The 18,587-nt window shown below is 37.7% G+C and overlaps 1 protein-coding gene across 3 annotated transcripts in view; it reads left to right on the forward strand.

The window, feature by feature from the left end:
* The window catches only part of LRRIQ3 (leucine rich repeats and IQ motif containing 3), a 65,180-nt gene that overhangs the window by 36,146 nt on the left and 10,447 nt on the right, over positions 1–18,587 (forward strand). For all 3 annotated transcript variants that reach the window (XM_050961038.1, XM_050961036.1, XM_050961037.1), the window contains exons 5-6: positions 5,640–5,805; positions 12,721–12,862. In XM_050961038.1, coding sequence (XP_050816995.1) covers positions 5,640–5,805; positions 12,721–12,862 — 308 coding nt within the window. The remainder of the gene's footprint in view (positions 1–5,639; positions 5,806–12,720; positions 12,863–18,587) is intronic.

Genomic DNA, 18,587 nt, shown 5'->3' on the forward strand with positions numbered 1-18,587 from the left:
CATCCAAATGCTTTAACACAAATTGTGAGTAAAAAAAGTAAACATCATCTAGTAAATAAGAAATGCATCATTCTCCATTTCCTAACAATTTATAAAATCTAAAAATTAAGAATCTGAATAAATGTATATTAAACTATGTAATTGCTTAAATAAAGATGTATAGATATAGCATATCTTGTTGGTTAGCAAAAAGAAGTACCAAAATTAGTGTAAAGGCTATATTTAGTTGCAAATCAACATGTTTTAACTGTTACCAACCAATGAGGATCAACATTTTTAGTTTGGGAAAGTAACTAAAATGTACAAATGCAAAAGAATATTAAAATTAATTATTTAAATCAAGGTTTCCTGCTTGTTTTAAATCATGATTTAAAATTTGGTGCTTTAAATCATTTCAGTTTAAATCCATCCACCCTACAGTTACATCTACGTCTTTCCTAAACTGTTACAGTTAATTTAGAAACCAGTAAACTTTATGAATACTTCAGATTTTTCTTTCAAATATGCATCACTTTGCATTTATCAACACTGGAATTCATCTGCTGTCCATTTATACATCTTCCATAGGGCCCTCTGAAATTACTCACAGTTGCCTGTAGATTTTCCTAACCCAAATAATTTTTTTGTCGTCTGCAAGTTTTGCCACCGTGCTACTTCCTGCCTGTTACAGATCATAAATAAGTCTTCGACAAAAATTGTGTATATCCAAGTAAATGATGTAAATCAGTTCTCCTTTATGTACTATTTTGTTGATGTGTTTAGAAAATTCTAATAGTAAGTAGCGAGGCTTTTTTTTTTTCCTTATCAGAAGCTATTTTTTTTTGTCCCTAACATAACATGATCATCTAGGCATATTATTATTTTGCTTTTAATGGTTGTTTCAACCAGTTTACCTGGTGCTGAAGTAAGTCCCACTTGTCTGTGATTCCCAAGATCACCACTTGTGCCTTAAAAATAGGTAGAACATTTGCTATCTTCCAGCTCACCGTATAGAAGTTGATTTTAGTAAGAGATTTATTTTTGTTAGCAATTCAACCACTTCTTTCTTAAGTTCTTTCAACAATACATTTGTTAGTCTCTAAGGTGCCTCAAGTACTCCTGTTCTATCTGAACATTATAATTTGTTCCTCCTTAATTTATCAATTTGTTTTAGTCCTTTTAATATTTCAGTCAAATACTACCTCACTTTTATTACCTGAAAAACTATGTCCATGGGAGGTATTTCCCCAATGTCAGCTATAGCGAAGACTGATGCATATAAGTCAGTTAGCTTACCTGCAATGTTGTTATCCTCCTTTTTGTCCCCTTTACTTGTTAGTTTGATCGCACCACACCGGGGAGTGAGGGGGGTGTTGTCTGGCTTGCTGAGGGAGAGGATGCTTTATGGGAGTGTGGGGGGCGGGCGGGGGTTACCCACAGTGTACACTTTTACAGCAAATAATAAAGGTGCAGCCTGATTAAAACCATATCAAGTGTCTCCTGTCTTTCTTTCAGCATAGCCGGACAACAGCAGAACTACCAATTCTCTTGCAGAGATCCAATGCCTGATTTACTGAATATTTTCTTAGTTTTTATACCTTTGGCTTTTTGCTGTTCAAATTCCATTTTAACCCCCCTAATTTCCATTGTATATGTTGTCTTAAGTTCCACTAGTGTTGGATTTCCATTTTTGTAATTATACTTGTTTGGCCTGAATAATCCTCTTGAACCTTGCCATTTAGTTATACTGTATTTCTTACCTCTAATGGTATCTTTATATCACCTCCATGCTGGGTCTAAGGATTTTAATTTCCTAGTGCTTATAATTACTTCCTCCTATATTACACCTCTTTCTACATTAACAGTAGTCATTCCTACTTGTGTTATGATTTGTATTGTATAGACATCTATTAAATGGCTCTTGGGAATATCTTCACTGCAAAAAAGGTATTTTTTTATATTAACATAGAAAACTTGAGATAGCTATCTTGATGTTAAGTCCTAGTGTAGACAAGTCACATGTGGTTTTACCTCAGTGTAGCTGAGGTCAATGCTATATCCCCTATCTGTGATTTGTCAACTAACTACAAATTCCAGGTAGAGGAGGTTGATTTTGACTAGCTGCATTAACATGAAGACTTCTTATGCCATGTCTACACTAGGGTTTTGCTTGAAGATAGCTATATTGATGTAAAAATACACATTTTATTTTTTGCAGTGAAGACATAACATTAAGTGCTGATACAAAATTCCATTGAAGTCAGTGATAATGGATGGTGCCCCCATTTGCCCTCTGTTATAAAAAGAAAAGCAGTAGCAAGCAAAAGCTTGTTTTTGCTGATCCTACGATTCAACATAAATATTACATTTTCCCTTCCAAATCCTCTCTTCATTCCCCACAGATGTAAATTAATTTGTCTCAAGCCTATTCCTCTGAAATACTTCCTTTTCTGAAAGAGTTCAAAATTGTAACCCTGCACCCTCTTACCGGAGGTAAAATATATTTGTTCTTGTTTTCTTCAATCCATTAAATAGAAAACTCACAACATACCATATTACTGGAATTTGTACAGTTATTTGGAGGTCTTTTTCCTAGTTAGATGGGAGATATAAATTGACACAGTAAATTTGGATCTGGGGCTTGCTTCTAGAGTGTGAGTTAGCTGTTATCCAAATATTTATTAATAAAATTTACCACCACTTTGGGCTTTATGCATAAGAATTTGATTTTGTCACAGTTATTTTTAGTAAGAGTCATGGACAGGTCACGGGCAATAAACAAAAATGAATGGAAGAATTCCTTGACAGAATTGTATCCTTACTTATGCATTTGAAATTACTATCTTCTGAGTTGTACAGTGTCATGGTTGAACAGGCTGACTTTTCCACATGACAAGTAGAAATACTATATAGGACCTAAAACAAAGAAGAGAACCCTATGTTTAGGGCCCAAACCCATTTAAATCAATGGGGGACCTCTCACTTGATCTCAGTGGGAGTTAGATCGGCTTTGGGAAAAGGAGCTCATGTTTACAATACACAGTGAGTCTGAGTTTCATTTACATTATACTGTCAGTGTGGTGTGAAGGGGCTATAAAGTATCCTGAAAGTGAATGTAAATATAATTAGGCTTGGAAGGCTTTGGTAACTATCTGTAAACATTGATTTTCACTGTACATACATAGACAAATATTTCCATTGATAATCAAAACGTACAGGTAGGCAAAGTTAGAAAAATGCTGCTTGAGAATTTATTAGAATTAGATTTAAGAATTTGTATATTTTGATGTGATTTTGACAATTTGTGTTAACATTTTATAACCATTAAAATGTTAACTTTTTGAATTTCAATGTCTGTCTCCTTCAAAATTCCACCACGATTTCAACAGCTTCCACTCCACCATCAACCTCAGCCTGGACTAATCTACACAGGAGGTCCACTTCCTAGACACCACGGTGCAAGTAAGTGATGGTCACATTAACACCACCCTATACCAAAAACCTACCGACCGCAATGCCTACCTGCATGCCTCCAGCTCCATCCCAGGCACATCACACGATTCATTGTCTACAGCCAAGCACTGAGGTACAATCACATCTGCTCTAACCCCTCAGACAGAGATTAACACCTACAATATCTCCACCAAGCATTCTCAAAACTACAATATCCGCATGAGGAAATAAGGAAAAAGATCAACAGAGCCAGACGTGTACCCAGAAGCCTCCTACTGCAAGACAAACCCAAGAAAGAAAACAAGACTCCACTGGCCATCACATACAGTGCCCAACTAAAACCCCTCCCAACGCATCAGGGATCTACAACCCATCCTGGACAATGATCCCACTCTTTCACAGGCCTTGGGTGGCAGGCCAGTCCTCGCCCACAGACAACCTGCCAACCTGAAACATATTCTCACCAGTAACTGCACACCGCACCATAGTAACTGTAGCTCAGGAACCAATCCATGCAACAAACCTCGATGCCAACTCTGCCCACATATCTACACCAGCGACATCATCACAGGACCTAACCAGATCAGCCACACCATCACCAGTTCATACACCTGCACGTCCACCAATGTAATATACGCCAGCATATGCCAGCAATGCCCCGCTGCTATGTACATCGGCCAAACTGGACAGTCGCTACGGAAAAGGATAAATGGACACAAATCAGATATTAGGAATGGCAATATATAAAAACCTATAGGAGAACACTTCAACCTCCCTGGCCACACAATAGCAGACCTTAAGGTGGCCATCCTGCAGCAAAAAAGACTTCAAGACCAGACTTTAAAGAGAAACTGCTGAGCTTCAGTTCATCTGCAAATTTGACACCATTAGCTCAGGATTAAACAAAGACTGTGAATAGCTTGCCAACTACAAAACCAGTTTCTCCTCCCTTGGTTTTCACACCTCCACTGCTAGAACAGGGTCTCATCCTCCCTGATTGAACTAACCTCGTTATCTCTAGCTTGCTTGCAGATATATACCTGCCCCTGGAAATTTCCACTACATGCATCCGACGAAGTGGGTATTCACCCACGAAAGCTCATGCTCCAAAACGTCTGTTAGTCTATAAGATGCCACAGGATTCTTTGCTGCCTTTACAGATCCAGACTAACACGGCTACCCCTCTGATATTTAAAAATCTAAAAAAAAATTAAAAATAAATTTTAGAAGTCAAAATGATTAAAATAACCTTATTCTCCCAATTATCTAAATGTAATTAAAGATATATAGCATGGAATTGAGGGTAGTAGAGTCATTTTTAAATCAGTATAGAGAGGAAAAGGAGAAAAAAGTCAGAAATCCATGTGTATATCTAAATGTATGTTTTAACTAGCAATAAAATACAAGTTTAGCTAATTTGCAAGTTTAGCTAATAAAAATCAGGTAATATCTATACAGCTAAGAGTCCTGTGGCACCTTATAGACTAATAGACATCGGATGCCATCCGACGAAGTGGGTATTCACCCACGAAAGCTCATGCTCCAAAACATCTGTTAGTCTTTAAGGTACCACAGGACTCTTTGCTGCTTTTACAGATCCAGACTAACACGGCTACCTCTCTGATTCTATACATCTAAACACACCTCTAAATATCTAGTTTTACAGCATTAGAAAGCTTTTGCCAAAATCTTGACCTGAATGGAATCTAACATGGATTAATTTGTTAGGCCTTTTTGTGAAGCCTTTTGGTATAGGCCTTTTTCTTATTTCTCCTTCACCTCAGCCAATCAGCCCAATGCACCTTTCCTTGCTTTTCCCCCCTTTGAAAACCCTCTTAATACAACTGCGAGACTTACATTTATCTCAAGGGCCTTTCCAGCTTTTCTTATTTTGTGTATAGTAAAATAAGATTTTACTGCATATATCAGCTAGGAAACCGAGTTAAGTTAGAAGTGGGAATCTTAACTGTGCATTTTCTGTCTTTTATGCCAATAAGATTTCAACCTAAATATTTAATTAACATTGTTTTTGGCATATAATTCCCTCTCTTTTTCTTAAGTAATAATGATGTACAGGAGGAAATTATAAGTATTGCGGTTCACTGTGTTCTTTAGCAACAATAAACGAATCAACTGTCCAGATTATTCAGAAGTACCTACTTTTTTATTTACTGTGAACTAATGTAACAGAAGTTCTGTTTTTACAGCAAAATTCCTTTGGATGAAGTTCTTCCACAGAGACATATCAGAGATGGAGTGAAACAAACTTACAGTCAAAGCATACTTCCAGTATGTGATAGTAAAAGCTTTATGTATCACATCATTAAGCCAGAACAGAATACTGAGGACAAAAAGCTTACATCTGGGAAACAAGTGAGTGTACTATTAAATAACTTTAATAACTATTTTCAGAAAAATCTGGACTCTGCATATAGCGCCAAGGATCATTCTAAATATTCCAGGAAAATCTGTTAAGAATAAAGAGCATCTATTGAAAAACTTTTGTTCTTGACATTTAAAGGTTCTGTTTTACAAGCTATATTGCAAACCATACAGCCTCAAAGACAGGATGGTCTTTGTCTAGACCTAGAGGAGGAAACGAGTATGGGTCCTTTAAGGGTTCCCCCTCTCTTAGGGATTGTGAGAGAGGCAGGGAAGGCATCAACTGAACAGGTGGGCAGGTAAAACATTGGCCCCAGCGCATCCAGGGGAGAGTATTTACACCCAGTCCTTCCAGCAGGAGCCTCCTTCCTTAGGAAGAATGAGGTACACTTCTCTGACTGGGGAGTGGGTATATTTTTGGCTCAAGTTAGTGACAGAAACATTAACTATCTGGGAAACCAGCTGAGGGTTGGGAGGGAAGCAGCCAAGCTAACTACTGGCATCTCCTTGTGTCCAGTGCAGGTATTTATTCTATAAAGGGACCAGGTCCCAGATTAACTGGAATTGAAAGTAGATGTAGGGTATGCTGGGGTGCCTGATGTCTGGTATTATGAGGAGCTAGTCCCATAACCCATATTTGAGGAAAGGGTGTTGAGGTCCCAGCAGCTGGCTGGGGAACAGCAGTGGAAGGAGGATGGCAGCCCTCTACAAGGTGGAAATGATTAAGGAAGGAATCATCACCTGTATTGTACAGTATATTGATGGATAGTTCCCAGATGAACTAAGTTGATAAAGTTATGGCCTAATTAAACCACATCCCTCACCTAGTCTTTCTTCCTGTATGTCCAGAACAAATAATAAAATGCTGGTGTGATACAAATGCATGATAAAGACAGGAATGCTAATGTTTAGTGTACATGCTGTAGTTCTAAATATTATACTATGTTGATTGATAGTGCTGTGCAATTTTGTAAAAACTACATGCCATTCACTGCACTTCCATTATTTAAATACCTTTAGTCCCAGATTTGGACCTTAGCGTCCAAAATATGGGGGTTAGCATGAAAACCTCCAAGCTTAGTTACCAGCTTGGACCTGGTACTTGCTGCCACCACCCAAAAAATTAGAGTGTTTTGGGGCACTCTGCTCCCCCTGAAAAACCTTCCCTGGGGACCCCAAGACCCAAATCTCTTGAGTCTCACAACAAAGGGAAATAATTCTTTTTCCCTTCCCCCTTCCAGGTGCTCCTGGAGAGATACACAGACACAAGCTCTGTGAATCCAAACAGAGTGACTCCCCCTCTCCGTTCCCAGTCCTGGAAACAAAAGCACTTTCCTCTTCACCTAGAGGGAATGCAAAATCTTTTCACACAGTTTAAAAGTACTATTCTGCTATTCTGTGGTACAAAAGTAAAAAGCATTAGAAAACCCACTTGTATGAATAGAAAAGCATATTTGTTTCCTTTTTACAAATAGAATTCTGTTTTCCTGCCTTCTCTGTGCTTTCTTACTTTTGTCAGATACTAGATAGGATGCCATGTCCCACTTTTGCACGTAACTGTAGTTTTCCTCCTCATAGAAGAGAATCAGGAGTCTTCTTTTTTGGAGTTAAATCCAAAATAACCTCTTTTTATACAGCCTCTTTTTATATGGTTGTATGTTACAACTTTAATTACTGAATGAATTTAATGTGGAAAAAATTCTTAATATTATTTTGATCAATTTTAAACCACCTATCTTGTTAATTTGAACTTAAAAAAAACACGATACATTACCAGAGGTGGTTCCAATCATAGCTGCAGGCACCCCAAGAGTCTGGAAAGGTACTTGTCAATTGCCAGCGATCTGATATTGCCTGTAAATTTCCTTATCTAATTCTAGCTTTTTGTATTTCTTTTATCCTGGGCCTGACACAGAGCTCCTTTAATAATCAGTTTTATAGCCTTAAACAATGTGCTTTCCTTGTCATCTGTTTTCCAGTGAAAGCCATAGATCTAACCCTTTCCTTTCTGGTCACTGGTCTAGGAGCAGTAATTAGAGAAGCTCACACAGTATTTCCATTCCTAGTAGTGTGAGATACACAACCTTAAAATCTGCAGTTAGATTTTAACAGATAATATCTGGTGAACATGTAATACAGTTTATGCTTTATTGGTGTGATCCTTCTTTCAGGATCTGTGGGAATTTGGCCTTTCAGTTAATGGGTCATGCTCTATAACATTTGAAGGATTGGTTCAAAGGTTTCAGATGTTTACAACTCCAATTTTAGCTTTTAGCTCTTGCAATATTTGGTATAACTGGTGTTGAAGTAAGGGAGTGGAAGTGAAAGGAAAAGCAAACAAGTAGCCAGAATAATAGAATCCTGGAACTTGAAATTATATGACTTGCCGGCACTAGATACACATGATATATAACAGTGGAAAAAACTTGCCTGTGATATACAGCATTAGTGTCTAGATGTGATCATATGTGAGTTATTGAACTTTAAAACTTTCACTGATCCTTTAATCTAGCAGTGCTTTTTGCACTGGTCTAGAATGAATATGGCAGATCTCCATAGAAATGCCCATAAATAAAGGTCTGAACTTTGGAAAGGGACATTTTGGACCGCAGAGGAAACTGCTGCTGAGGGTTGTATCTTTCAGCAGAGTGGTTGCTTGGTTTGCACTCCGGAGAGAGATACATTTTAGTGGTGGATGATATGATCACTGTACATAGAGGACCTGATTCTCATTTATAGTAAAGTTTTTTAAACCATGCTAAAACTCTTTTACCATGCCAGGGCCTGAATGAAAATGAGGCTCAGGCCTAGAGTCTAAGGCATTTTGTCATTTCATAAGTGTATGAAAAGTACTATTCTAAACGTATACTATTTTAAATTTTTATGTATTTTTTTCTGTTACATAGCAGGTCTCATGGGGTGTGTGGGGGGGGGGAAATATGAATCATCCTCAGCTCAGGTCAGAATGGAAAACTCCATAAAACAGTGTGACTGTGATGACAAAGTGCAGTGAATTTCAAACACCCTGAGCTGACGATTCTTCCACAAGTGTTGTGATGAGTCAGACCCTTTAAGCAAGTGGAATTCTACTGACACCTGCAAAATTGCTTCCTCTTAAACTGGAGCTGAAATTAGCCCTTCACTTCTGTTACAATACTTCTTGGTTCTGCTAATGAATCTATAAATGTTAATTTACAAGAAGTCTTCTAAAAACTAAGAATCTTGAGTGGTTTAACAAATGGACATAGTTAGGTTAGTGTCCTACACACAATTAGCATTTGGTTTCTCTTTAAGAAGTGTAACAAAATTAAACATCTAGTTTACAACAAATGTAGATGGATGCTAATAAATAGTGATTTTAAGAATTAGAGAGAAAGACAGGAAAACTGCACTCATTTTCCTTAGCCTAACTGTAGCAGTGCAGGGCTCACCCTTGCGCCGCCGCCTGCTGGTTGTCTCTGGGAATTAGCTCTTTCCAGCACAGAGTGTCCTCTGCAGGCCAATGTCCTGCTGCCGCTGCCCCCCCCATGTCCCTTCCAGGACCCAGTGCCCCTTGTGTTTGGGGTGCTGCCCCCTGGCAGTACCCCTACTGTTTCTCCAGGTCTCCCCACTCAGGGGAACCCCCACCCCGCCTCAGTTCTGGGCTACTGCCAGTCGCCATCTAGCCCCCACTCACCGGGGCAGACTGCAGTGTAAAAGCCACTCATCATAGGCAAGGGGGGGTTGGACCTGCTGCCTCCTATCTCCCAGTACCTCTGTGGGCCTTGGACCAGGCCCTGCAGCCTGGGGAGTTGCCAGTCTGGAGCTCCCCTGGCCTTTCCCTAGTCCTGCTTCACTTCCAGTACACTTTCTTCAGGCAGCCAAGCCCTGCTCTCTCCCAGCCTGGAAAAAGACTCCTTGGGCTTCTGACTCACAGCCTTTTTATACAGGCCAGCTGGGGCCTGCTTGAGGCATGGCCCAGCTGCAACTGCTTCCCCAGTCAGCTGTCCCCAGGCACAGCCATCTCCAGAGCTGCTTTGAACCCCTGTATTTTAGGAGTGGGGTAGTCACCCCGCTACACAAACATTTACATTTTTAAGAGGTAAAAATACTTTTCATCGCAAATGAACTATAATATAGTTTTTTTTCACAGTTAATTAAGATTGACATTTTATAGAATAAGGCCAAAGGTGGACATTTTGTTGAGAATGTGTCATTTTTGACCTTAATACTGTTGGAGCCTGGTGTAAGATTGTACATAATTTTTTCAGTTCCCTTAGAACATATATATTTAATGTTTATACATATTGAAATAGTTCTTGTGATTGTTAAGTTGTTATTACAGCAGATCACAGTCATCATTATTGCAGATGATCCTACTTTTCAATAACATGGCTGCCTCCACCACTGGTTTCAGAAATACTGATTGTTTACAAAATATGTATTTCAGTTTATTCAGTGAGAATTGATTCTTACCCTGTGAATTTGCATAGTCTGGTGGTGGGGAGAGAGGAATTTTCATTTTAGAGGAAGGAGGAAATGTTTCTCCAGTAAGGATTATAAAACTAATGGCTGTTTGAAACTGTTCAATCGTCTGGAATTTGGGGGAGCGGGATAAACTAATTATCACCCTGCTGTGCAATTTATGTGGCTATCATTTCCATATGTGTTGCAAACATACAGTAAAATAAAATATTACAAAAACAACTTATTAACAAGAAAAATTACTATTTGTTAGCTATCCTAATATTAAAAAATCTTACCAACAGCCTCTTGAAAGGGACTGACTAACAATGTAGTTGCTCTGGGAAACTCAGAATGTCATAATAAGATTCCAACCTTGATTAGGCTATTCAGAAGTCTCTGCTCTCTTTCATGTAAACTTAACCAGAGAATCTAAACCACCAACATACCCAAGCCAGGGTAAGCACTCAAGGTCAAATTTAGTCTTGGCTTGGTATAAAAGAATGTAGAAACCATTGACCTTGTAGAGTTCAGGTTTGCTTTTCAGTCTCTGAATACTACTGCATCAGTTGGACTTAAACAAAAAGATGCTTTATACCATGCATCATTTAGTTGTTGTAGAGACACTGTGCACACATCTTCAAATTCAATGCCTATCAGCAGGACATGCTTTCTTTTCTTTCATACCTTGTTATTCGGCATAGTGGTGATGCCCCACAAGTTTTACAGTGAGCAATTTGTAATTCTATTCCATATTTTCTTCCTTTTTGCCAAATCTTTTACTGAACTTTTAAAATCTCTTACTCCAAATTTATGATGATTTTTAATTAAAAAAAATATGTACTGTATCTTACCAAGTTGTGTTTAACTTTTGTTTTTAACTAGTTAAAATGTATTCTCAAATAAAAACATCTTTTATGAATTTAAGTTATGGCACCTATTAAATTGTCCAGGAGTTATATTTTCTTAGTACTGTGGAAGATTAGAACTGTGAAGTAAAATACTAATCTGATAATGTTAAGACTGCTCTAAAATAATCATACACATAAATTGTAGTTTCTTGAAAGAGAAGGAATATTATAAGAATATGAACATGATGAAGGCAGACTTATCAATCTACTAAAGCAGTGAAGCAATAGTGCCAGAGTTCTGAACAAATTGTTTAAATTGAGAATAGCATCCTGTGGTATTCAAAGGAAATATTAGTGATAATGGTGAAAATTTGCAAGTATTTCAGAAGTAATTTAGGAAGCTAACTGGATCACATTAATAACTGATGAAACTCCAGGAGAAAGAAAGAAACTCAAGTATTTACCTGCTGTCAGTCTGTTGATATAATGTAGAAATATGCAAGCATTTTGTCTGATTTTACAAAACCAATGAAATAAATGCGATGCTACTGATAGGTGTTCTGTTACTGAAAGTGTTTTAAAGACATAGGCACCTCTTTGCAGCTCGGATTTAGGCACCAATCTTTGAGAGAGGGGCATGACTTTGGACACATTTCTCTCGTTTGCATCTCCCACTGGCTAGTTTAGGAGGCTCTCTGCCTGGTTTGTTGGCTTTTGTGGATTGCCTATGTCTCCCCATTAATGCATAGGGAGCTTGGCCACTTAACTCAGGTTTTGTGGATTGTAGTGTTGTTCCTGTGATTTGCTAGGTGCATCTGGGCCTAATCCCTACAAGAAAGGACTCATGGCTCTAAAAGAGAAAAATGTTATCTGATAGCTGTTTCGCAGTGTACATGAAATGAGTTTCAGTCCAATTTCCAGTTGGCTGGTATCTACATCATAAAATGCATCACCTCCATTAGTATCAATTGACATCCTTGTATGACAGTCTCAACAAAAAAGCCAGAATGCAGTGGGCACAGAAACAAAAACCGCCTCTCACCCTGGAGTTGGAAACAGTAGGTCAAGATTAGACGCATTTGCATGACAACGTGTCATGAACTGCTACTGCATATCATGTACCAGTTCTGTGGATAAATAAAGGATGTGAGCTTCAAATGTGTTTTACAAGCAAGCGCTATATTCACTTAAAAACTGAGAATATCATAAGCTGTTCTTTAGGGCTCCTTGTTTGTTCACACAGCTAAAGATAAGGTGTCCTTGTCACTGAAAAACTACAAAGGAATGCATCTTGGTATAACCGATGATGAGTGAAGAGTTGTTTAGACTAAAAGCTGGGATATTTTTCTAGGATTACAGAGGTGTGGGGTTGGAACAAGTATTCACCTCGCCAATCAAATAGAGACTCTGCCTAGTAACAAATAGTCTTGCAAAAAAAGGGGTAGCAGCCAACAAAAAAAGGAGGATTTTTTTTGTCAAATCAGTAAAAAAGTATATAGGCTATCTAATTATTTATAGGAAAAAGTACTATATGCTGTATTTTTGCTACAAGTCTTCATTTTCTTGATTATAATGGCATGTTTAATTAAAATAAAAATTGTTTTGTTAACAGGTCTTATATATGAATAATTTTAAAAAGCTTCCTATTTTATGTCTGAGAAGAAAAAAACAACCGGTTTTCTCCATTTCACCCACGTTGAGAAAAAAAGAAAAAAAGAAAAAACTAGAGGAACAAAGAATTCCATTGAGGAAGGGTTAGTAATGTAATCCTTTTGCAATACTTCATACAATAAAATCTAACTAACCATAAATGAGAAAAAGCTACTTGGAAAGATTTTAGCAACCATATTACAGTAACTCCTCACTTAACATTGTAGTTATGTTCCTGAAAAATGCAACTTTTAAGTGAAACGATGTTAAACAAATCCAGTTTTCCCCATCAGTCCTCATTCTGAAAAGAAACCTGCACAACACTTTCAAAACACAAGCTTGGGAGCTTAAATTCATAACTTTGCTAGACACTAAAAATCATGGTCTTGATAAAGACATTGGATTTATGGTTTATTGCAACAATCTGCAGCCCACTAACTCCCCTTTTTGTCCTGTGTCTGCAGAGGTGCTAATGGGCTACTTCAGATTGAATGATTCCTTAAAATATGTGCTAAATACTTATGCTAAACTATCTGTTTGATCGCGTATTTAGCTGTGACGCACTTAGGCTATGTCTACACTACACAGCCTTTAACAACAGGACTGTGTCGTTACCGCTGTGCTGCTAAAAGGCACTCAGTGTGGTCACTGTTTATCATCTCTCCTGATGACAAAAACTTCTACCCCCAAAGAGTGGTGTTAGCTGTGTCGGCAGGAGAGCACTCCTACCAACAAAGTGCTGTTCCCACTGGTGCTTGTCATCAGCAAAACATTTGTCTTTTGGTAGGGTTTTTTTTTAACATCTCTGAAAGACAAGCATTTTGTTGTTCAGTTGCCAGTAGACATAGCCATTGTGCTTTTCCCAGCCCTTAACAAGAGCTCTGTGTAGCTTGAAAGCTTGTCTCTCTCACCAACATAAGTTGGTCCAATAAAAAATATTACCTCAACCACCGTGTCTCTCTTAATATCATAATCTTTAATTTTTATTTGAATGGTGAAATTATGGAGAATATGGTACCCTATAACATCAACAATTTTTATCTTCCTCAAACATGGGTTTTCAGGGGACTTTTTACTCAGTTAATGTCAAGTTTGTAAATTATTTAAAGGACCTTGTCAGTACTTTTACCGGTTGCATTTTTAGGTGCTTCTTATTTTAATATAATTCATGATATTGAATTGTATTTAATTGCTCCCCAGTACAACCTACTGTTGCTATTAGTTATTCTGTTAATTCAAGTGGTTAATTTAAGTTACGATTAGTTGTACGCAATGTAGGCTGAGCGCTTTCATAAGAGAGTTGTGCAACCATAGTGGTGTGATCATTCCAAGAAATCAAAATAATGTCTATAACAACATCTTGTTACTGAACAAAGTCTTTAAAGCATTGTAGACATTTAAAAAATCAAGTATACACAAGGAAATGTTGACTCAGTAAGTGATGTGCTAAATAAACACAGGGGGCCACTCTATCTGCCTTATATGTGTGTTGGGAGTCCCTCTTAACAATGAATAGAATTATTTCAAGAAAAGCATTTTTGAATTCCCACATACCTCAAAGAGTAGGAGAACATCCTAATAGACATACTGAACTATTCCAGTTGACGTAGTCAAAGGATTATTGTACTGAGGATGGCAGGGGGGAAAATATCTGAAATATGAGACATGAGCTTGATCCACATTGTTTGCTGCAAATCTTAGGTAAAACTCATGTATTCTATCACTGACGTGTAGTTATATACCCTTTTCAAAAGAAAACTTCATGTAAACTTTTCTCCAGTTTTCACCCACAAAAAAACGTTCTCAGCTTGAAAAGAGAGAATGTTTATGCACGCTTCTTATATGATTATGATTAGAAAAATGATTCTGTAAAATGACATTTTGGTGTTTGATATTTATTCTTCTTAAGTCACTCTGTAACAAAATTGCTCAATTTTCAAATCAAAACAAGATTTTTTAAATTGACAGCACTTCAAGTATCTTGAAATCAAGCCATTTTCTTTTTACCCTCATACATTGTCAACAATAAATATTCTATAGTCAGCATATGGCTTGTTTTGCATGATGATGCGTGAGGCAGAACAAAATATAGCATGCTCCTATGCAACTACGGCATATAGGCTTTGAAGTTCTTACAGTACTGAAACTTATTGTATCAGTAAATGAAGCAATGTGACTGGCACACATGTAAGAAGTGGATTTGATCAGAAAACAGGTAAAACAAAAAATCCTTTTGTGACCATGGCTATATTGCAAATGCAATTATTGCATAAAAATAACATTAAATGAAAGCCACAAAGGCCAAAAAATTCACTTCATACTTCTTACTATGTTCTTTGGCACTGTAAAGCTCTGAGAGAAGTGCATGAGCTGAACATAGAATCATAGAACTAGAAGGGACCTTGAGAGGTCATGTAGTCCAGTCCCCTGCACTCCAGGCAGGACTAAGTATTATCTAGACCATCCCTGACAGGTGTTTGTCCAACTTGCTCTTAAAAATCTCCAATGATGGAGATTCCACAACCTCCCTAGGCAATTTATTTCAGTGTTTAACCACTCTGACAGCTAGGACATTTTTCCTAATGTACAACCTAAACCGCCCTTGCTGCAGTTTAAGCGCATTGCTTCTTATCCTATCCTCAGAGGTTAAGAAGAACAAATTTTCTCCCTCTTGTAACAACCTTTTATGTACTTGAAAACTGTTATCATGTCCCCTCTCAGTCTTCTCTTCTCCAGACTAAACCCATTTTTTTTCAATCTTCCCTCATAGGTCATGTTTTCTAGACCTTTAATCATTTTTATTGCTCTTCTCTGGACTTTCTCCAATTTGTCCACATCTTTCCTGAAATGTGGCACCCAGCACTGGCACAATACTCCAGTTGAGGTCTAATCAGCTCGGAGTAGAGCAGAAGAATTACTTCTCATGTCTTGCTTGCAATACTCCTGCTAATACACCGCAGAATGATGTTTGGGTTTTTTGCAACATCATTACACTATTGACTCCTACTTAGCTTGTGATCCACTATGACCCCAAGATCCCTTTCCACAGTACTCCTTCCTAGGCACTCATTTCCCATTTTGTATGTGTGCAACTGATTGTTTCTTCTTAAGTGGAGTACTTTGCATTTGTCCTTATTGAATTTCATCCTGTTTACTTCAGATCATTTCTCCAGTTTGTCTGGATCATTTTGATTTATAACCTTATCCTCCAAAGCACCTGCAATCCCTCCCAGCTTGGTATTGTCCGCAAACTTTATAAGTGTACTCCTCTATGCCATTATCTAAATCATTGATGAAGATATTGAACAGAACCGGACCCAGAACTATCCCTGCGGGACCCCACTCATTATGTCCTTCCAGCATGACTGTGAACCACTGATAACTACTCGCTGGGAATGATTTTCCAACCAGTTATTCACCCACCTTATAGTAGCTCCATCTAGATTGTATTTCCTTAGTTTGTTTTGAGAAGGTCATGCGAGATAGTATCAAAAGCCTTACTAACGTCAAGATATACCACATCTACCACTTCCCCCCATCCATAAGGCTTGTTACCTTGTCAAAGAAAGCTATCAGGTTGGTTTGACATGATTTGTTCTTGATAAATCCATGCTGTTATTTATCACCTTATTATCTTCTAGGTGTTTGCAAATTGATTGCTTAATTATTTGCTCCATTATCTTTCTGGATACAAAAGTTAAGCTGACTGGTCTGTAATTCCCTGGGTTGTCCTTATTTCCCTTTTTATAGATGGGCAATATATTTGACCTTTTCCAGTCTTCTGGAATCTCTCCAGTCTTGCATGACTTTTCAAAGATCATTGCTGATGGCTCAGATATCTCCTCAGTCAGCTCCTTGAGTATTCTAGGATGGATTTCATCAGGCCCTGGTGATTTGAAGATATCTGATTTCCATACTGAGATGTGGCCCTCAGGCCAAAAAGTTTGCCCATCCCTGCTCTACATTGTATTCATCCCAGGAGCACGTGAAATTAGATCTGACCACCTCTGAAGTCCTGGAGAATCCCTTGAAGAATTTTCTGGCTTACTGAGTGGGTTTTCATCATATACATGTTTAATTTTGTGTTTCATGTTTGTGTCACAGCTTGTTTGCTGTTTATTTAGTTACTCTGACTATAGCCAGTTGGTAGTGTTTCAGATTGAGTATGTTCCGAGAGAGTAGCTGGATTAAGTGACATGGCCCCTGTGTACATAGACTATGGGGAGAGGGCACAAATTTAAACTGATTAGTATGTGCAGCATAGGGTCGTGCCATTTGCAACTGATGAGGGAAGGGACCACACATGTACAAAAGCCAGTGTAGTGGGTTGTTGTGTCACTGCTGGGATTTGCATAGCCTGTTCCAAAATGGAACCTTTTGGAACCTGATGGATGCGTGCTCAGGTGAACCATTTCATGGGGAGGTTGGGTGTCCAGCTGAATAAGCCACAGATCAAGAGAGTGTCATGATTTTTGCTGAAACCTGTGATGGCATGGGTCATCAAGGCACGTGGGTCAGGCTGCAGTTCAACAAGGATCACCCTATCTAATTTAGTTCAGTTGATTTGATTGAATTAGTTATGAAATAAAAACGTATTCAGATTTGATACCATGTCACATATTTGCCTTCATTTACCATTTGCCACAAATATGTCTCATCCCATCACTTCTTTCTACCCAGGCCATTCCCTTGGATACTTACCTGTTTTTGAACCTTCTCTTGAACAATAGTTCCCACTACATCCAAGTTACATCAGTGGAAAGTCCAAAAATGTAGCAGAAAAAACTTTTAAAATCCTCATGAGGCAAGATAATCATTTATTTTATTTTTATTTGAATTTTCTTTTTTTCTTACCACGCAACAAAAAGAATATCCATGGCTTTGGAACATGCTTGACGTGAAAGTCATTTATGGTACTCAGACAAGCTTTAGCTTCATTTTGTGATTTATTCTCTCTAAAAACAATTAATTGCCTTGTATACACCTCTCCTGTAAACATTTTCATATAAATAATACCAATGACAATATTTGAACATGTATTATACTTAAGAGTATAAAAGGGAGGAAGAATTGTTGTGGACATGAGTATAGAAGATGGAGTACTCAGTTGGGGGGAAGGATAGCTCAGTGGTTTGAGCATTAGCTTACTAAACCCAGGGTTTGTGAGTTCAATCCTTGAGGAGGCTATTTAGGGATCTGGGACAAAAATCTGTCTGGGGATTAGTCCTGCTTTGAGCAGAGGGTTGGACTAGATGATCTCCTAAGGTCTGTTCCAACCCTGATATTCTATGAATATGACTAATATTTATTTTAAGAGACACAGTGAAATAGAGGTTGAGCAAGGGATATATTTTTTAAAATGGGAATAAAAATTGGTATTATTTCTAATAATATTATTTAACTGTTACATTATTTTATGCTGTGATTTTTTAATGTCAGTAGGTTAAAAAATTCTGCCTTTAAAAAGATAGCAAGTATAGAAACTTGTGAAACTTTCAAAAATATCATAATTTTCTTTTGATAGGTAATAGAACAGGGTGCTGATCCAAAACTTATTAAAGTAAATTGAAAGATTCTGATTGAGTTCATTGAGGGGTTGGATTAGGCGCCAGCAAGAATAGTAGCTGGTTAAGTTGGCACTTACTACTATTATTAAATATTTTAAAACTTTTGCACAGCCATTTTGGCACAATAAAAAGCAGTCTATTAGACTTAACTCTGAGCCTTTGCTTGTCATTATTAGGTGTGTTGAACAAGCAAATTTTGGCAGATGATAATACTGTACTGATATTACAGATAATTTAAATTCTTATTTCAAGGTAATATAAT

Source organism: Gopherus flavomarginatus, chromosome 7 (genome assembly GCF_025201925.1).
Source record: "Gopherus flavomarginatus isolate rGopFla2 chromosome 7, rGopFla2.mat.asm, whole genome shotgun sequence".
Taxonomy (NCBI): Eukaryota; Metazoa; Chordata; order Testudines; family Testudinidae; genus Gopherus; species Gopherus flavomarginatus.